The sequence below is a fragment of the Euprymna scolopes genome, chromosome 18, assembly GCF_053919585.1.
Source record: "Euprymna scolopes isolate OS-2025 chromosome 18, ASM5391958v1, whole genome shotgun sequence".
Taxonomy (NCBI): Eukaryota; Metazoa; Mollusca; class Cephalopoda; order Sepiida; family Sepiolidae; genus Euprymna; species Euprymna scolopes.
Genome location: NC_136499.1, coordinates 124,808,937 through 124,830,739, shown reverse-complemented (window position 1 = coordinate 124,830,739; position 21,803 = coordinate 124,808,937). Strand labels below are relative to the sequence as shown.

At 39.1% G+C, this 21,803-nt stretch overlaps 1 protein-coding gene across 2 annotated transcripts in view; it reads right to left on the bottom strand.

Annotated features, from left to right (window-relative positions):
• Positions 1-21,803, bottom strand: part of LOC145297803 (myeloid leukemia factor 1-like) — a 131,737-nt gene that overhangs the window by 6,450 nt on the left and 103,484 nt on the right. For both annotated transcript variants that reach the window (XM_080144097.1, XM_080144096.1), the window contains exons 3-5: positions 15,187-15,315; positions 7,568-7,727; positions 2,559-2,736 (exon numbers count right to left, since the gene is read on the bottom strand). In XM_080144097.1, the coding sequence (XP_080000223.1) occupies positions 2,591-2,736; positions 7,568-7,727; positions 15,187-15,315 (435 nt within the window). In that variant the 3' untranslated portion in view covers positions 2,559-2,590. The remainder of the gene's footprint in view (positions 1-2,558; positions 2,737-7,567; positions 7,728-15,186; positions 15,316-21,803) is intronic.

Sequence of the window (21,803 nt, the reverse complement as noted above, 5' to 3'; positions counted from 1 at the left end):
CGCGAGAGAGAGACGCGCTCTCGCGAGAGAGAGAGACAGAGGGAGAGACGCGCTCTCGCGAGAGAGAGAGACAGAGGGAGAGACGCACTCTCGCGAGAGAGACAGAGGGAGAGACGCGCGCGAGAGAGAGAGAGACAGAGGGAGAGACGCGCGCGAGAGAGACAGAGGGAGAGACGCGCGCGAGAGAGAGAGACAGAGGGAGAGACGCGCGCGAGAGAGAGAGACAGAGGGAGAGACGCGCGCGAGAGAGAGAGACAGAGGGAGAGACGCGCGCGAGAGAGAGAGAGACAGAGGGAGAGACGCGCGCGCGCGCGAGAGAGAGACGCGCTCTCGCGAGAGAGAGAGACAGAGGGAGAGACGCGCTCTCGCGAGAGAGAGAGACAGAGGGAGAGACGCGCTCTCGCGAGAGAGACAGAGGGAGAGACGCGCGCGAGAGAGAGAGACAGAGGGAGAGACGCGCGCGAGAGAGAGAGACAGAGGGAGAGACGCGCGCGAGAGAGAGAGACAGAGGGAGAGACGCGCGCGAGAGAGAGAGAGACAGAGGGAGAGACGCGCGCGAGAGAGAGAGACAGAGGGAGAGACGCGCGCGAGAGAGAGAGACAGAGGGAGAGACGCGCGCGAGAGAGAGAGACAGAGGGAGAGACGCGCGCGAGAGAGAGAGACAGAGGGAGAGACGCGCGCGAGAGAGAGAGACAGAGGGAGAGACGCGCGCGAGAGAGAGAGAGAGAGACAGAGGGAGAGACGCGCGCGAGAGAGAGAGAGAGACAGAGGGAGAGACGCGCGAGAGAGAGAGACAGAGGGAGAGACGCGCGCGAGAGAGAGAGACAGAGGGAGAGACGCGCGCGAGAGAGAGAGACAGAGGGAGAGACGCGCGCGAGAGAGAGAGACAGAGGGAGAGACGCGCGCGAGAGAGAGAGACAGAGGGAGAGACGCGCGAGAGAGAGAGACAGTCAGAGGGAGAGACGCGCGCGAGAGGGAGAGACGCGCGCGAGAGAGAGAGACAGTCAGAGGGAGAGACGCGCGCGAGAGAGAGAGAGACAGTCAGAGGGAGAGAGAGAGAGACAGTCAGAGGGAGAGACGCGCGCGAGAGAGAGAGACAGTCAGAGGGAGAGACGCGCGCGAGAGAGAGAGAGAGACAGTCAGAGGGAGAGACGCGCGCGAGAGAGAGAGACAGTCAGAGGGAGAGACGCGCGCGAGAGAGAGAGACAGTCAGAGGGAGAGGGAAAGGCGACAAAGAGCCGGAAAAGAAGAGTGAAAGACAAACGAGAGGGAAAAGAGAGAGCGAAAGTGATATGAGAGAGACAGAGAGAGATATGCACTAAGGACAGTTGGGTGAACAAATCTAATCACCATAGAAAAAGCTGCCTGAACAGACAAGATTGTTGAATGAATGAAGTTGACAAAAATGTAATTCGATGAAGAAGTCGAGTTGAACAAACTTGATTTAATAAAGAGCAGACAACGAGGCAAACGTTGAAGTTTTTAATAAACCTTACAATTGTTTGTGATTGTTAAATTCCAGACGAGAATCTACCAATCAGAAGCAACAGTAACATCCAACCCATTTGAACCGTTCATCACCGTGGAAAGTACGGTTGCAATTCGATAGTGTTAGAGCTAGCCGGCTAACACGATGACAGATGACTTTGACAGAGTGAAGGAGGTAATGATATATAGTAAGAAGACTAGAAACTCCCTCTTGGGTTTTGTCTGTGAAATGGAACAGACGTGTTTAAGAGGACTTCTCACCCATTCCTACTTGGGGGAAAGATTAATACAGGTTTTTTTTTGGGGGGGGGGTTCACCCTGTATAGTATACCCCTAAAAAAAAAAAATCAAACTCCAAAAAGCATATTAAAACCCCAAACATGTGTTGCTATTAAAAGCTGGAAGCATATCAGATAGTCGTTGTCTATACACAGAAAGATGCCATCCTATAATTATTATAAAATTTTTATATCCTATAAAGATGCCATCCTATAAATACTACTAAGAACAACATAAGAAAAATCATCTCCATTCACTACTACTACTACTACTACTACTACTACTACACACCAATACTGCACGACACGTTAGCTACATTTGTGCACGGGTCAAAGACTCGTCTGCTATTTTACATCTTCATGTACATATACGAAGGACGTTTCAAAAGTAATGCCTCCTATTCTTTTATTCTGCAGAACGGATCAGAGGGGATCGCATTGTTATGACTAAACTTATGTAGTCATGACCTGAAAGTTTTATCTCTGTTGCAGATATTGTATTGACGGTGTGAGACTAAGAAAGCAACCCCGTCACAGACACGCGTCAGAAGCAGAGATGCGTCATTGAATTCCTGGCAAAAGTGCATTGAGAGTGGTGTTGGCCATGTCGAAAAATAAATTCTGGAGTGCAAAAGGTCGTTTGTTTTAATTATACCGCTTCTGTTTTCGTAGCTCTTTGTTCAACTTACAAAAAAAAAAAAAAAAAAATAGTAGGCTGTACTTTTGGAACGACCCTCGTATATACAAAATGGGAATCGTAAAGTATCAGATCGAAATAAAGAGACAACGAACCAGAAACTCTGAATTGACTACTTTGTTGCAGATTATGTTCGGTAGTTTCGTCTGTGTAGTCCATCTGTGATCATTCGTCGATTGACATTTCTATTGACAATGGGGTTGCACCAAGGCCTGTCCAAACCTGTCTTCATGGTACGCTGCTGCCACTCTTTAGAAAAGGAAGGTGCATCACCTGAAGAGAAAACAAAAAAGAAATTTAATTTTTATTGCAGAAGGTTATCACTTTTGAGACTTTATCAGGCATGTGTACAGTGTTGTCGGAGTGTATATAATGGAGAGAACTTGAATTCCTACTAGACACGATCATTTAGTGTCTAAGGACCATCTGGCATGAGGATACTTTCCCTAGAACTAAACCCTGACCAAATATTCAAAATCACATAGGGGATTTTGGGGTAATTGCACCAAATTCGGGGGTAATTTTTTTTTTTTTTTTTTACCCTAAACAAGGTACATTGACACTTTGGTGTAGGGGCTACTATTAAGAGCAACAGCTACTGGGGCACTATGTAAGGAGTTGTGCAGCAAGATGTCGGTTCACGTTGCATTTGGACTTCTGCATGTCAGTACAGTTGGAGAAGCAGGGTCCTGGAATGGAATTCAAAAGTCTAGCGGTTCTGGGGAAGAAACTACTGGAGTAGAAAGATTTTTTACATCTAGGGATCTCTACTGTGTGGGGGTGGGATTTAGCTGCCTGTCGGGTTTGTCGAGGGTGTTTACGTTGTGGGGGGCACAAGTGCTTGCAGTTCATCGGAGCATTCACCATTAAAATATTTGTAGAACAGGCAGAGGGATGCAACATTTCGTCGATGGGACAGAGGATGAAGCTTAGATTCCAGTTCAAGACCTATCAGATTGGCGAGTCTCTTTTGAACCTTGTCTAGGAGCGAGAGACTAGTAGCAGATGCACAGCCCAAATATGACAACAATATTCCATATATGGGCGAATGGTGGCCTTGTAGAGGTACAGGATACTTTCGGGTTTCAGTAGTTTTTTAGCACGGTAGAGAGAGCCTACCTTCTTCGCAGCGGCCCTGGCAATGCCTTCAATGTAATTGTTCCAACTCATGTTTACTGTGAACGTTAGGCCAAGGAATTTAAAACATGTACTTTCAGATAAAGAGTCATTGGTCATTGCTGTTGGTGGCAGAGAAGGTTTCTTGTAATTATTGAAGGAAACAAGTTTAGTCTTGGCAGCATTGAATGTGACCATCCATTTTTGTCCCCATTCCACTACAGATTGGAGGTCATCCTCTAGTGTTTCTGCTATTTCTCTAGATATGTGTTCATTTGTTTTCCTGTCGTGCCCGTTATAGAGTGTGGTGTCATCAGCATATATACCCATCTCAGAGGCAATTTTGTTGGAGAGGTCATTTATGAATATTAGGAATAATACAGGTCCAAAGATAGACCCCTGAGGCACTCCCGCATTTATATCATATTGTTTAGATGCACAATCATCGAGGACTGGATTTTTATCTTATCTAAGAAGGATTTAAGTATTCTTCCAATGATACCGTATGATCTAATTTTCCTGAGGAGACCTTCATGCCATACTCTATCAAAAGCCTTAGATATATCTAGCTACCACTCTACCCTCCCCTGCTTTGTCCAGTGAATGTTATATACGTTCAGAGATTACAGTTAGGATGTCTGCTGTGGAACGGGCTTGCCTAAACCCATATTGTTGGTTAGTCAAAAGTTTAGCATCTGTAAGGTGATGGACTAGAGCTTGGTTAATTATGGACTCAAATATTTTGGCAAAATGTGGGAGGAGGCTAATGGGACGATAATTTAATGGGTCAGTTCTTTCGCCAGAATTCTTGAAAACTGGTACCACAGAAAAAAATATTTCCTCATGGGGCATCTCTGATGAGATCCCTGATGGCTTCTCAGTCAGCCTTTTTATAATATCTCGTTGTTTTGAGCAATGGCTCTTCAGTTTTGGCTCTAGAGTTTAGGGCGATTTTGACCATTATCACTGCATGATCAGCGTTCCTAAGTGGGCTGTTGGCATTCGTTATACAATCATCGGGAACTGTGGTCATAAACACATCTAGAAATGATGGGTGTTGTACTTGCTGGTCAGGGAAACAGGTTGGAAACGTAACCGTTTGTGATAGGGAGTGAGATATAGAGAAGCTATGTCTTGAGTTGCCCGCTGTGTCTGTGTGAGTAGAGAATCCAAGCCAGTTTTTGTGGTGGACATTAAAGTCACCAACTAAAAAAAAGTGCTCTATATATGCGTGGTTGCGAAAAGAGCACTTTTAGCTAGTTGGCACAATTACCCTGGACTTGGCATAATTACCCCAAAGTACGGAAGTATGTGCTGCATTTTGTTTTGTGGATTCATAGTTGCTACTTCTGATGAGTTAAGGGCGAAATAGATTCATTGATTTATATAATTAATTGAATGATTTTGCGCTACAAAACAGTTCCTGGCAAGAATTGTAAAGTCAACGTAATTCAAGGAATAAATTGTAAGATGGTCAACATCATGAAACTTGGAATATAACCTTTTGTCATTTGTTTGTTATATGGTCTGTAATTACATTGAGCTTCATAAATTAAGGATTAGTATATAAAAAAAAGACCCTGGATGTGGCTGCTGGCAAACCTGAGTATGGCGGCTGGCAAGACTCAGTGCCAGCCCAAAGAGATCCAGGTTTGGCTTCAGAAAGAGTGTTACGACTTTGTACCCTTCTCTCACTGGCTTCCCTTCTCCCTTGACCTGAACCCACTGGACTACTTCGTTTAGTCATACGTCGAGAACATCACCAACATGACCTCCCACAACACTAAAGCCAGCTTGATCACTGCTCTCTACCAAGTATTTAACGAGCTCCCGCTGGTGCTTGTGGAAAACGGTATAACTGGAAATGTTTTCTCAATCATTAAGTCATTTCTCTCAGATGGGCTCATAAGAGTAGTGGTTGATGGCCAGAAATCAGAGGCCCACAGTATTAATGCTGGAGTTCCTCAGGGGTCCATACTGGGCCCAACTCTCTTCCTGATCTACATCAATGATCTCCCAAAACACATACTAAAATCTTTCGTTGACATCTATGCTGATGACACGACCATCTATGGCAACACATCAAAGGCCGTAAATGATGATGTTCTCTCTGATTCTCTCTCCTCTGATCTTGAGCGCGTGGTACAGTGGGGAAAGAGGTGGCTGGTTATCTTTAATGCATCTAAGACCAAGCTACTATCTCTATATCATAAACGCTCTGATCCCCATCTTGCATCAATTGAAATGGATGACTCGTCTAAGGGAGGCCCCAGGTTTTGATAAGCTCCTGGGTTTGACCTTTACACCTGATCTTAAATGGAACACATACATCAAGTCTGTGGCCAAGGTCGCTGGGAAAATGGTGGGATCCTTCTACCGCTCCAGAAGATATCTCACTAATGATGCAATTCTCTATCTATATAAGAGCCAAGTACGTCCAAAGATGGAGTATTGCTGCCACATCTGGGCAGGAGCTGCTAAAAACAGCCTATCCTTCCTTGACAGAGTACAAAATAGACTTTGTGGCTTGGTGGAGGGTGCCCTTTTCTCTACCCTGCAACCTCTTTCCCACAGAAGAGACGTAGCGAGCCTGTCATTGTTCTATCGTTATTTCCATGACAGGTGCTCGTCTAAGCTCCATTCTCTGGTCCCCCTCGCCAACCTTTTTTAAAAAATACCCAACTAGCTGAAACCACCGTCAATAATTTTCCCCACTCCCTATCTGTGCCTAAATCAAAACGTAGATACCATGAACAAAGCTTCTTTCTTAGAAATGCACGCCTGTGGAACTCTGTTCCGCTTGCCTGTTTCCCTCCCGACTTCAACCTGGATGTCTTCAGGTCCAACACAAACAAATTCCTAATGAACCCCCACCTAAGTAATGACACCTTACCAATTTTGGACAAATATGGTAAAATAGTCTCTAAAATCGAGTGTTTTTATTAGCCCTAAGAGTTATCGCTAAGTATAGACAAACAAAATTATATAGAAATCAGTTAGTTACAACTTTTCAGAAAGTTTTATAAAATCCAAGGCATCAATTTTTTTTTAGTAAGCACAAAAGTGTCAATTCAACTCGAAAGGCACCCCAGGAGTGGGGGGGGGGGAAACCGAAGTTTTCCCGGAAAATCCGTTCTGTTACTTTTTTTTTACTCATATCATGTTTAATGTTTGTGCAAAATTTTTAAAAATTCCAAGGTTTAGTTTTTGAGAAAAGTACGGACAGACGAACAGACAAGGGTAAATTTACAGGTCCACCCTCCTTTTGTCGGGGGGACCAAAAAAGTTGTTTTGCATCTGAACTTTATCGAAATAAAAGAATCACAATTTGAAATTGAACGGAATTTTACTATATTTATCCATTCTTTTTTTTTTTGCACTTTAAACTCTAGGCTAGTTAGTGATAAGGAATTACTTTCATTTCTATTTTAGATTTTATTCAATCTGCACGTTTTTGTGACAAAAATATTTCGAACTGCATTATAACCATTATTACCATTTTTCTTTTAATATGTTTTTATTTGCATAGAGACAAACAATATTGTATGTTTTAAGTTGACATCAACAACAACAACAAAAAATTGTAAGATCCATTGCCTCTTAAAAAAATGATACGGAAACTTGATTGTTCATATCAGATTCATATCAACATCTAACACATTGAATCTTCTTAATATGATTCATATTAGACACAGTTATTTTGACGAGTGAACCTTTTTTCCTTTAAGATGGGACTGTTTTTACTTGTGCATAGAGAAAAACTATACAATACGCATTAAGTTGAAAAACATTAACATTAAAAACAAATTGCTCTTCACAAAGAATAGTAACCTCACCTGAAGTAACTAGAAAAAAAAATCTTAACGATGCAAGACAAAAAATTGCGCACATATTTGTACGAATGCATCTACTATTGCTTGAGTAGCTGATTCACTACGGGTTCAGAAAATGTAGAACCCCAACTTATGTAAGAATAACAAAAACTCACTTTCATCCATGTTGATGTACTGGGAGTTTCTTTCTTCAAAACCTGTTTGTCTATTTCTGCATCTTTCTTCCACGTGGGATCTGTCCTTGATGTGTCGACCCACTGCCAACTTGTCGATGCCACCATCAGAGTCCCGGACAGCCTTCATCGTTTGTTTTACCTGAAAAATACAAAAATCATAACATTACTTCCTGGAAATAAGTTAATGTACGCATTAGTACATTTCGAATTATGATACAACTTCGCTATTAAGAGCATGATTCAGCGAACTTGTGAGAACGAGAGAGAGAGGACGAGCTGGACAGAGAGAGAGAGAGAGAGGACGAGCTGGACAGAGAGAGAGAGAGAGAGAGGACGATAGGGACAGACAGAGAGAGAGGACGATAGGGACAGACAGAGAGAGAGGACGAGAGGGCGAGAGGACGAGAGGGACAGACAGAGAGAGGACGAGAGGGACAGAGCGAGAGCGTGAGAGAGAGAGAGAGCACGCGTGTACGAGAGAGAGAGCACGCGTGTACGGGGGAGAGAGAGAGAGAGAGCACGCGTGTACGGGAGAGAGAGAGAGCACGCGTGTACGAGAGAGAGAGAGAGCACGCGTGTACGAGAGAGAGAGAGAGCACGCGTGTACGAGAGAGAGAGAGAGCACGCGTGTACGAGAGAGAGAGAGAGCACGCGTGTACGAGAGAGAGAGAGAGCACGCGTGTACGAGAGAGAGAGAGCACGCGTGTACGAGAGAGAGAGAGCACGCGTGTACGAGAGAGAGAGAGCACGCGTGTACGAGAGAGAGAGAGAGAGAGCACGCGTGTACGAGAGAGAGAGAGAGAGAGCACGCGTGTACGAGAGAGAGAGAGAGAGAGCACGCGTGTACGAGAGAGAGAGAGAGAGAGCACGCGTGTACGAGAGAGAGAGAGAGAGCACGCGTGTACGAGAGAGAGAGAGAGAGAGAGAGAGAGCACGCGTGTACGAGAGAGAGAGCACGCGTGTACGAGAGAGAGAGAGAGAGAGAGAGAGAGAGAGAGCACGCGTGTACGAGAGAGAGAGAGCACGCGTGTACGAGAGAGAGAGAGAGCACGCGTGTACGAGAGAGAGAGAGAGCACGCGTGTACGAGAGAGAGAGAGCACGCGTGTACGAGAGAGAGAGAGGGCACGCGTGTACGAGAGAGAGAGAGAGAGAGAGGGCACGCGTGTACGAGAGAGAGAGAGAGAGCACGCGTGTACGAGAGAGAGAGAGAGAGAGAGAGAGCACGCGTGTACGAGAGAGAGAGAGAGAGAGAGAGCACGCGTGTACGAGAGAGAGAGAGAGCACGCGTGTACGAGAGAGAGAGAGAGCACGCGTGTACGAGAGAGAGAGAGAGCACGCGTGTACGAGAGAGAGAGAGAGCACGCGTGTACGAGAGAGAGAGAGAGAGCACGCGTGTACGAGAGAGAGAGAGAGCACGCGTGTACGAGAGAGAGAGAGAGCACGCGTGTACGAGAGAGAGAGAGAGAGCACGCGTGTACGAGAGAGAGAGAGAGAGAGAGAGAGAGAGAGAGAGAGAGAGAGAGAGAGAGAGAATGTGCGAAAACTAGAGAGCGGAAACTTCAAAGTATATTTCTAAATTCTTTTCATTAAGTTTTTATTGTTCTCAGATGATTGATTGCTTGTTTGAAGATGAAAATTCTATTTGGTTGTTTTTCACAAACATTTCGTCGTTTCTTTCTTCGATAATAGTTTTTGTCAGATGCGAAGGAAGTCAGTGCAGTCAATGAGTATAAGTGCGTTATAGTAACAAGGTTCTTGCCATATAGTAAACATCGCAGGACCTTTTTTGTATTATTTTATGTTTAAAGTGTCAGAATGAATCACTGCAACGATCACCAACAAAACGTTTCAAGATTCGAAGATGCAATAAAAATAAGATGAAAAACCACATAGGAATGCAAACATCTCAGATGAAATCAGATTCAAAGAACACGGGTTGTTCAAACAACCGGACAGATTTCTGATTTTCACCTGTCAACTACAAATATAGAAAACAAAATCTTGTATTTTTTTTATGTTGTCTTACTAAACCAAAGTGAGGATTCTGAATTGATAAAGGATTCCTGCGCGTGACCAATGTTTTCTAATGCTTGAAAGTTAGAAAAAGTGTTTTGGATGTCGGGTTTGTATTACTGTACACATAGATTCGAAAAAGTTGTCAAAAAACAAATATAGAACAAATAAATGTTATCAAAGGCAAGATAAGTTACTTTTCTACCTAACTGGATATATTTTTTGTGTTTTTATTCAGTGTAACATGTTTATTCAGCTCGAAAAACATGCAGTGTTTACCGATGTATTGGAAAATTCAAAATGGCAGCCGACTCTCTCTCGGAGAGGGTACGTTTGGGAAAAGGTATTATAAATAATAAACTAGACAAAATACTGTTAGAAATTCGCTCAATATATGTTACTGTGACATAAGTTGACATGTATTCGGTTGTTTTCTAACAGTATTTTGTCTAGTTTATTATTTATAATACCTTTTCCCAAACGTACCCTCTCCGAGAGAGAGTCGGCTGCCATTTTGAATTTTCCAATACATCGGTAAACACTGCATGTTTTTCGAGCTGAATAAACATGTTACACTGAATAAAAACACAAAAAATATATCCAGTTAGGTAGAAAAGTAACTTATCTTGCCTTTGATAACATTTATTTGTTCTATATTTTTTTTTTACAACTTTTTCGAATCTATGTGTACAGTAATACAAACCCTAGATGTCTTAACATTTTTGTGGCAGACTTCGTCCACCAATTTGTCATACTTAAGCATGAAATAACAATTTTCTCCATTTGTCACGCCCAAAATTCAAATCGCATTCATGTTGGTCGGTCACGCCCAAAATTCAAATCGCATTCTTGTTGGTCGGTCACGCTCAAAATTCAAATAGAATTCTTGTTGGTCGGTCACGCCCAAAATTCAAATAGAATTCTCGTTGGTCTGTCACGTACAAAATTCAAATAGCATTCTTGTTGGTCTGTTACGCACAAAATTCAAGTAGCATTCTTGTTGGTCTGTCACGCACAAAATTCAAGTAGCATTCTTGTTGGTCTGTCACGCACAAAATTCAAGTAGCATTCTTGTTTTCTGTTAAGCTTATGTTTTAAAAGTGGGGGCCACTCTCTATCCGTGCCTGAACCTAAATGTAGATTCCATGCATAAAGCTTCTTTCTTAGAACTGCACACTTGTGGAACTCTGCCGTTTGCCTGTTTTCCAGCTGACTACAATATGATCATCTTCAAGTCCAACGTAAACAAATTCTTGATGAGTTGTCCTCTTAAATAATCTAATTTACCAAATTTCCAAGACTAACAATTACTATGCTATTGTCCTTTCCACTACCGGACACTCATTAGCGTTTATCCTTGAGTGACCTCCGGGCCTTAATAAGTGATGACTCCTTTGTAAAAAAAAAAAAAAGAAAGTTTTTAGCCAAACCTGTTGATTGAATGTACACATTTAAAGAATTCACTTTCTTGATTCAATTGAAAAAACAAAAACATGATTTCTTTAGTGAAACATTTTCTTCATTGCAGTTCAACGAATTCGATCTGAAGACTAACAAAATAATCTTGTTAGAATCATTAAATCGCCGAGAAACGCATTTCTTTTTTGTTTTTTTCTAATGTTCAAGAAATCAGATTTGAAATTTTTTTGTTTTCAAACATTTTGATAGTTCTCATCCCAACAGAATCAAAATCATGTTGATCACATTCAAATATCAAATCTATTTTACAATAAGATCAACTTTGTAGTTTTAACACGACATAATCACGTTGACACACCGGTTCTCGTTAAATCACCGAAGTTAAGCAACGTTCAGCCTGGTCAGTATTGAATGGGTGACCATTGGGAAATTGCAGGTGTTGTATATGGTCTCTGCTTATCTTGGCATTGTTTTTGGTCGTCTTGGACTTCTCCTTGCCACTGGAATCGGGCAGTGCAGACTCCGGAGAGGCGAGATTTAGGATTGAGCAACCCTTACACGGAGTATCCATCGTCTCCAGACGCAAAACGGGAGCCATTAATCATGAGATCGTTTTAATCAGAACTCTTACAATACTCTCTTGGTCGATTTCTGTTCATGTGATATCAGGGGAAAACTATCAGAGCATAGTTCGTCTCGTTAATTATTTGCCTCCTCAAGATGGCAAAATTAAACCAGAGATGTTTTTTCATAAAACCTAAATTCGTATGAATCATCACGGTAAACGGTTTTGATTGGCATTATTTTGTTGTTCGTAATGGTTTTCTCAATTCTTTCTTGATTGAATCAAGTACTTACAGGAATGAACATATGAAGGTAGCACACATCCATAGTGAAAATTTGTGCTAAGTTTTTTTTTTGGGGGGGGGGGTTGTTTTACGGCATATAAACTGTTTTGGGGTTATTTAATGCCGAACCCAATAATTTTGGAAAAAAGATTTTATGCTCCAGATTATTCCATGAACAAAGTTTCTTTCTTAAAACTGAACGCCTGTAAAACTCTTGTTTGCCTGCTTTCCAAATGACTACAATCTGATTGTCTTCAAGTCCAACGTAAACAAGTTCTTGATGAACCGTCCCCCTATGTAATCCAATTTACAAAATTCCCACTATTTATGTTTACTACGCTATAATCACATTGACTAATGTATACCCATTAACCCTTACCCTGGAGTGGCCTCCGGGCCTTAATAAGTGGTGAGTCCTATGTGTAAAAAAAATGTTTTCGGTTGATTGGTTTTACGGCATATCAACCCTTTTCTGTTTTTTAATGCTGAATCCAGTCATTTTGGTAAAGAAATTATGTCTCAAGTTCTTTATCTTCAAATATTTATTCATGATGTTTGGTTCGGTTGTTTTGGTTTACGGCATGTCAACACTTTTCAGTTTATTTAACGTCAAATCCAGTGATTTTGCAGTTTTTTTTTGTTTTTTTTTTTTAGGGGGGTTTAAGGGACATAATATTGGGCAAAAACTCTGATTTTAAAAATAAAATTGATCATATTTACATTGAATTTGATATTTATTGGACATGAATTAAGCAAGATTCTGTGCAACGTGGCTGTTACACTCGAATCGTGTTCGTTAGAGTTCAAACCTCTCTCGAACCCCCACGTTGTTATGTAGTCGTGTGTGCATATCGAGACAACATGTCAGAGTATAACGAGGACGTATAGATCGGAGGGCGAGATCTTTACGTGACAACAACGACGACGACGTTTGTGTAACGGCGTAAACGGCGTCGACAGTGGCGATAATTCTATTTGGTTATATTTATTGATACGGAGCTGAGAGATATGCGCAATAGTTCTTGCTAACACAGACAGAGAGGAGATACATTATTGATGATGGCGGATGAGAACACATAATACTTGGGAGTTATACAAAGTTAATTCCCAGATGATAGACAAAAACACATTTAAATTTCAGTTGCAATGACGAAGACAAGTTCACAAATATAAATGATGATTCTTTATTCGACCAGCTGATTGATCGATGAATCAGGAATTCAAGCTCTTGCAATTACATTGTTGTATCTTTTCCCCCTTCGCCTCCAAGAAGCATCAACTACCAGTCTAATCGACTCGACTCAGTCTCTTCTCTGGCTCTCTGGCTCAAATCCATCTCAATATATTGGAAATTCCCTTCTTTATGACGCCAGAGGCGTGCTTCGACACATGAAATTCACACACGTGAAATTTAACGCTTACACGCTCTTGGCAAACAAAGAACTTCCTAAATGAATTGTTTCATTTATAACCTATTTCATTATTTCTAAACTGCATTATTCATATCTAACTGACATAAATAATATTTAGTTGTTTCCAAGAACAATGACAACCGTTCTTACTGGGTTCAATTCTTACCTTTTCCAAATATTTTCAAACTTATCTATTTAATTGCTGGTGTCTGTCCCTTTTTACATAACACAGCACCGCCGGAAAAAAAAAACCAATAAAATAAATAAATCCGACTCTGCTTTTCTTTCTTTCTTAAGTCACTTATTATCGTTTTTCTTTCTCCTCGTCTCGACGCCAACTTAAGTTTCTCGCTGCTATACGTCCATTTAACCTGATCGCGTTTCTTTCTCCCGACCACACGCTGGTCACAGCCAGCTCATTCCCGCCTTCACTTTACACGTCCATCTCGTTTGGCGCCGACTTTGTTTTATCTCTGACCACGTGGTGTCACTTTTTTTCTTTTTCTTCAGACGCAAGCCCGGGCACACTTGCCAATTTGCATACGCGTTCAAACGCTGCTCCTGCTGCTAATATAATCGCTTGTTACCCATCCTTCGGCTGCTACTGATATTTTCATATACGCTCTGTTACACACGAATTTCAATTTATTCTTGTGAATCCTTAAGCTTAAGCCTTATCTTAGATATTTTCCGGAATTAAAATAAGGATTCTAGACACAAGGTTTTGATGGCATCATATCTTGATTTTGATTTTTGTAAGAGAATAAAAGTGGTGCAAAATCGTTCTCTTTAGGAAATTGATTTTAATACTTATAACGGCAGAAAGACAATCACGTGATTCAGCGTCGTTATGTTAGTAAACAATTTAATTTATTATCGATATCGATTATCTCGTCCCATTTCAGCAGAAAGATAGAACAGTCTTAATCTATTTCACGGTGCGATTTATGTGTGGGAGAAGCAAGTTTTTATTCTCATTTTTTGTTATACTAAAAAAATAAAAAATAAAAATGACGATTAGTGTTAGCGTTTTCTGTTCTTCGAGTGACAGACATCTTTACCATTCTTTGATATAACAGGGGCGCATACAAAGATTAATGTCTCCTACGCAAAAGTAATCTCGTCCCAGCCATGTGCAGAATTTAAGAGGAGGTCGTAACTTCGTTTTGACATGTCCTCCAAAATGGACAGACGTCCAGCTTCTCCTAGAAGTATGCTTTCCAAAACTCTAGCAGGCCCTTTTCTGATATCACTCGCATAGACCCCAAGAAACACACAACAAAAAGTAAACATTCACTTGTTTATTATTCACACAGTTCTCCATCTCCAATACTGCTGAAGTTTTTTTTTGTTTTTCACTATTTCAATTTCTTGACTAATAAGTCCTTTTACTATCATAAGCATTTCAGAGTTGAAACGTTTAGTAAGATATCTATAGCTCTATTATATAAAAGGAGCTTTGTGTGTCTCAGTTTGTTCCCTATGGACTCGAAAACGGCTGGGACGATTTTTTGGAAATTTCACAAAGGATCTTCATATGCATGGAAGTGTTCTTAGATAGGTTTTGTATCAAAATGCCTTCAATAAGTATCGATAATCAAAATAATCCGATGAAAGAAGGAACAGGCGATTTTGAACCAAAGTTAACACCTTACACAGCCTTATATCACAAGTGCATGTGAAAACTTCCTGGTACACTGCGATGGGTTCCCAACTGGAGCAGTAACCCAATCGATTTGATTGAATAATGGTCAATTTAACCGATTTCGATGACAATAGAAATATAGGAGTGTGAAACATTCGTTTATCATCATTCAATCCCAGGTAACATCGTGTGACCATGCTAGTTAAAAATACATTTTAAAAAGGCAAAAAGACGCAAAGAATTAAATATATAATACTTACTCCCCCTGGGGCTGTGCATGTAGATGTACTGGCTTCATAAGTTCGAGGAGCATTGTTGCCAACTTTGGAATAGGTTTTGAAGGTCGACTGGGAATAATGGTAACCGCTGGGATCAACTTTGTTGTTATGCTGAAAAGAGAAAAAGAAATTTAAAAAGGATTGCAAAAAAAAAAAATAAAATAGAATAAATAAATAAAAAAGCCATTAAAAGACAATTGTAAAAAAGAAAAAACCATTGTCAAAAACAAAGAAATTCATTAAAAGACGATTGTATAAAAAAAAATCTATTAAAAGACGATTGTATAAAAAAAAATCTATTAAAAGACGATTGTCAAAAAAAAATCTATTAAAAGACGATTGTCAAAAAAAAATCTATTAAAAGACGATTGTCAAAAAAAAATCTATTAAAAGACGATTGTCAAAAAAAAATCTATTAAAAGACGATTGTCAAAAAAAAATCTATTAAAAGACGATTGTCAAAAAAAAATCTATTAAAAGACGATTGTCAAAAAAAAATCTATTAAAAGACGATTGTCAAAAAAAAATCTATTAAAAGACGATTGTCAAAAAAAAATCTATTAAAAGACGATTGTCAAAAAAAAATCTATTAAAAGACGATTGTCAAAAAAAAATCTATTAAAAGACGATTGTCAAAAAAAAATCTATTAAAAGACGATTGTCAAAAAAAAATCTATTAAAAGACGATTGTCAAAAAAAATCTATTAAAAGACGATTGTCAAAAAAAAATCTATTAAAAGACGATTGTCAAAAAAAATCTATTAAAAGACGATTGTCAAAAAAAAATCTAATAAAAGACGATTGTCAAAAAAAAATCTATTAAAAGACGATTGTCAAAAAAAAATCTATTAAAAGACGATTGTCAAAAAAAAATCTATTAAAAGACGATTGTCAAAAAAAAATCTATTAAAAGACGATTGTCAAAAAAAAATCTATTAAAAGACGATTGTCAAAAAAAAATCTATTAAAAGACGATTGTCAAAAAAAAATCTATTAAAAGACGATTGTCAAAAAAAAATCTATTAAAAGACGATTGTCAAAAAAAAATCTATTAAAAGACGATTGTCAAAAAAAAATCTATTAAAAGACGATTGTCAAAAAAAATCTATTAAAAGACGATTGTCAAAAAAAAATCTATTAAAAGACGATTGTCAAAAAAAATCTATTAAAAGACGATTGTCAAAAAAAATCTATTAAAAGACGATTGTCAAAAAAAATCCATTAAAAGACGATTGTCAAAAAAAGAAATCCATTAAAAGACGATTGTCAAAAAAAGAAATCCATTAAAAGACGATTGTCAAAAAAAGAAATCCATTAAAAGACGATTGTCAAAAAAAGAAATCCATTAAAAGACGATTGTAAAAAAAAAAGAAATCCATTAAAAGACGATTGTCAAAAAAAAGAAATCCATTAAAAGACGATTGTCAAAAAAAGAAATCCATTAAAAGACGATTGTAAAAAAAAGAAATCCATTAAAGGACGATTGTCAAAAAAAAAAATCCATTAAAAGACGATAGTAAAAAAAAAATATTGCAAACCAAACGAAATTCTTTAGGTTTGGATGATCCACCCTACCGTTATTTAACGTTTCAGTCGATGTAACCTCCGAACTTCTTAAGGTGCAACCTTTCAAATTTGAAAACCTTTGTCAATCTTGGGAATTTATGCAGAATTTTGAACTGGACCCTTTCGTTAATCCACAGAGTAGATTGTTCGATCAGTCAGAAATGGGTGTAAGCATTAATTATTGGAATTTAAAAATTTTATCATCTGTAGTTAGAATCAAACTTTCAACCTCCAAGAAGACCATTAAATAAAATTAATTATTAAAAAAAAGTAACCAAGGTGAGGAGGGATGTCTCAATAACAATTCGAATTATTAAGACTCATCTTAAAATTTCCGAAACTCTTCGGACAGTCTGCATGGGTGGTGGATCATTCCGATCTAAGTTCATGATACCATGTCTAAAAGTAATTAATAGACAATCCAAAAATATAATATGGAGAGAGAGAGAGAGGGGGGGAGAAGAGTGTTGAGAGGGAATAGGATGGGGACAGAGGAAAGAAGGGGACAGAGGAGGAGGGGGAGAGAGATAATTGTTAGGAACTCATTATCAACTGTTCAAAGGAACGCGTTCAGGCGCGTACATTCCGACCCTCAACACCGGTTGACACAGCTAAAAAGAAAAGAAAAAAAAATCTAAGTCTTTTGTCCATGAGGTAAAGGACAAAATCAATCTATAAGCACTTCAGGAGAAGTGTGGTTGGAGATTACATAACCCTTGCATAACAATTACACATGCAGGCATCCCTACAAGGGGTATCCATTGTTTTTCGAGACAAAACATCGGCCTTCATCATATTTTCATCTTAGTTATTAGATTAACAATGCTTCGACCGATGTAACCTTTGGCTTTCTTCAGGAACATGTTTACAAACCTGGGAATCTTTTACATAATTTTGAACCGAATCATTTACTTAATACCTCAAGCAGTTTGTTCTCATCCCGTCAGCAATATCTGGGTTCAGAATAACATAAGAATTTCACATGTTCGAAAAAGATGGCCGGAGGTTACATAGACAAAAACGTTGTGAAAATTGTGCTCCCTCGAGGTAAATAGCCCCGACTAATCTATTATGCAACAAGTTCCCTCCCCTTTACTGTTGAGGTCCTGAAATACCGGAAAACTAATAGTTTCATCTCTTGGACGTCTAGAGTTTGGAATTCTCTTCCCGTTTCCTACTTTCCTAACTGTGCTAGCATGCAGAAGTTGAATGTAATGTGAACAAACATCTCATTGCTCAACTCTCTGCATAGTGCACTTGAAAATTCCAAAACTGACATAACTAAAACAAAAGAAAATTGCTCAATCATTGACATAGCCTGCGTTTATATACCAGAGTGCAAAAGAGAGAACACGAAAAAATAATTAAGATCTGAAATGGGAATTAGTTGACAATGGAAATGTAAAGTCAAGCTAGTCCCCATTGTAATTGGGACGCTTGGAATCATGACGAAAAGCCACCGTAAATGGCTTAATCAGATTGTAAAAGACTTTTAGGAACGGCGAAAGTGTTAAGACACAGCTTAAATGTCTAAAGTCAAAAGAAGTGGCCTGATTTTCAAAGAAATGAATCTAAAACATCCAATAATTGCAAATAATAATAATAATAACAATAACAATAATAACAATAATAACAATAATAATAACAATAATAATAACAATAACCAAAATGAGAATAATAGTCCGAATAACGAAATTATCAATCCTCATCTCAAAAGCATCTGAAATGTTTGAATGGTTAACATTTATTATTCGCGCTGTCAAAAAAGAAAGTAAAGAAAGAAAGAAAGTAAAGAAAGAAAGAAAGTAAAGAAAGAAAGAAAGTAAAGAAAGAAAGAAAGTAAAGAAAGAAAGAAAGAAAGAAAGTAAAGAAAGAAAGAAAGTAAAGAAAGAAAGAAAGTAAAGAAAGAAAGAAAGTAAAGAAAGAAAGTAAAGAAAGAAAGAAAGAAAGTAAAGAAAGAAAGAAAGTAAAGAAAGAAAGTAAAGAAAGAAAGAAAAAGAGAAAGAAAAAGAGAAAGAAAAAGTGCATGTTTTAAGTTTCTGCGCCATATTTAATGCTTTCAGAACTTTCGAAGTAAGGTCAAGGTTATGACTAAAAAAAAAAAAAAAAACCAAGCATATATACATTTTTTTTTTTCTTTATAAAAATATCACATAAGTCTTTCAATATGAACAAGAGCTTTATCATGCTGAAACATGAACTGCAGTCTCGGTGACTGATCACCTCCAGCCATAAAATACACATTACTTGTATTTTATGTTATTTAACTGCCAAAAGCTCGAGGTCGTATCTTGCTCTTTTCACAAAATCTTTTCATACAAAGTCGCAGATACGTCCTCGACATTCAATCCAATAAAGTTAGAACCATTTTGAAGATGGTGGCCCCTTTTCTGTCCGGGCCATTTTGGAGATGGAGGTCCCTTTTCTGTTTGGGAGGGGGGATATGATTTTGTCCAGTCCTAGAAGGTCCATCCTCTCAAGCCTTACTTTCTCTTTGAAAAGAGGTCAATTTATTGGTAATCGCTTGATGCGTCTATCAGGGTATGCCGACGGAGTTGCTCAGACATTCTTTGTAAGCCAGATGGCACTTCCCTGCATACACTGGTTTTTCAATAGCCAGCTGATCTAGTATCTAACATTCTAAGACGTAAATAATATCTTATCACCGTAGCAGATATATGATATAAGAGTAGCTAACATATTAGCAGAAATCTTTGAAAGATTTTCTTCCGCAAATAACTAACTGAATGGATCCACACAACAATTGCATGTTATGATACCTCTTGAATACAAAGCCCAAAAAACGTTTTATGAGAATCTGGTGAGCTTTCATATTCCTGTTGGCAGTTGGGAATCCTTAGCGTCTGATCGCAAGCAGTGGAGGGCACCGGTATACAGAGGCGTAGAACACTTTGAAGCCGCCAAGATAGACCGAGTGAAGTTCAAGAATATATAGGAAACGTCAAACCTTGCCGCCCAATCATGGAGATCTTTGGCTCTGTGAGGTGTGTAATCGGGCTCTGTTGACCAAGGTAGGTCCGGTTGATCACATGAAAGCGCACGGTGACATGGGTTCCATTGCTTTTAGTTTTTATTAAACCAATAACCGTCTTCAGTGTTATGTCTGCAAGCCGTTGGCAGGACTAAAGTCATCTTGGGCATATGGGCATTCAGTGACTGAAGGAGTGGCACTCGTCTGACAAGACGTCGCAACCATCATATGAATTCAAAGTTACATTTCCTAGTAGATTTGGGTGGGTTTTTTGACATTTCAACCCTTTTTAGTTTATCAAACATCAAAAGGCAAGCATTTTTCGAAAAAAACACCACCAGTAACAGTTTTTGTTTTTTTTTTAACTTGACCTCACATTTTAAATGTTATTTTTAACTTTTCTTTCAAGGTAAAAATTGTTCTTTTCCCTTTCCTTTTCAAAACTCAGTTGTGACCCGATGGGGACTGAGTGATGCCGAGTAACCTTGCTAGTCGACACGAAGTCAGAGGACTTCGCACGGCTGAATTCTAATAATGATGATGGTTTGATGTTGTTTTAAACAGAAATGTCTATGGGATTTTGTCAGAAAGAGAAAAAACAAATTGTTTTTATCTCATTGTCGTTATATATCTGTTAACAACGAAAAAGTTTTTAAACCCTCTGTTGAGCAATATGAAGAGACCCAGATATCTTAGCTGACAGCTTGGGGTGGGGGTCGGGGGTGAGGGTCGCCACCGAGCGTTGTTCGACCGGGGTGACTAATCACCCCTAATTTGATAAGTAGAAACACCTCAGTGCAAATGAGGGTTAAAAATTGGGTAGAGATAAGTTCAAGAGGAGTAGAAGAAATTTAAAGGATAAAAAAAAGAGGGAGAGGAAAGGAAAAAAGAAAGAATAACTCCAAAAAGGCATAGGGTTAGGGTTAGGCAGAGGGAGGAATTACTGATTTGATAAAAACGAGACACTTGGCTAATCAGGGTCTTCTTTTTGCTCTGGCAGTTGATCCCTTCCCGTGGACTGACAGTAGATGAAGAACGAAGAACTTGGTAAAGGAAAGCAAACTGCCAGCCCCCTAAGTTGCATGACTAGGCCAGTGTGTAACTATTATTTGTAAAGTCGAAGACAATAATCAATTCTATATTAAGAAAAAACAATTAAGTTTTGATTTTTTTTTTCTTTAATTGGAAACGCAGTTGTGAATGCAATATATTTCTCCGATAGCCCAAGTGACGTTTGGAAGCTGATTTGAAAGCGGAACTAGAGAGCGACCGACGACGACGAAGATGAATTCGACCACTAGACGAAAACACGGGTGATGCCACAGGTATCGGCTACAGGTGCATCTCAACCACGAGCCTATGCACCTCAGCTGCCCTGTAGGGGTTACACATGTTCTGCAAAGCTAAAATCATGAATTTTTCTCCCCCAAACAATCCCACCAAACACTTGAAGAAATTTAAGCATAAAAAATTTTACTAAAATTACCTGATTTAGTATTAAATAATTTGACAAAAAAAAAAAAAAGTTTATATAGCACAAAAAAAAAAAATATTTTCATTATTTGTATTGAACTATGTAGCACAATTTTACTTTCTGAGTATTTATTATTAGTATCTATTAATTTATCTTATTTGGGTTAGTTCTATATTTAACATTCAACGGACACAGTTCCTGTTAATGTAAAATTAATACAGCAATGCACTTCTGCAGAATTTATAAATAGTAGAGTGAAATTTAATTTTTTTTTTACAGTGGTCACCACTTATCAAGGCCCAGAAGCCACTCAGGGATAAGGGCTATTGCAAGTACATTACGTTAGTGTGGAGATTTGATGAAGTGTTTACTTGAGGGGTCGGTTCATTAGGAATTTGCTAACGTTGGACTTGAACACATCCAAGTTGTAGTCAGGTGGGAAGCAGGCAGACAGAACAGAGTTCCACAGGCGTGCAGTTCTAAGAAAGAAGCTTTGTTCGTGGAATCCACGTTTTGATTTAGGCACAGATAAAGAGTGGGGGAAATTTTTCACAGTGGATTCAGCTA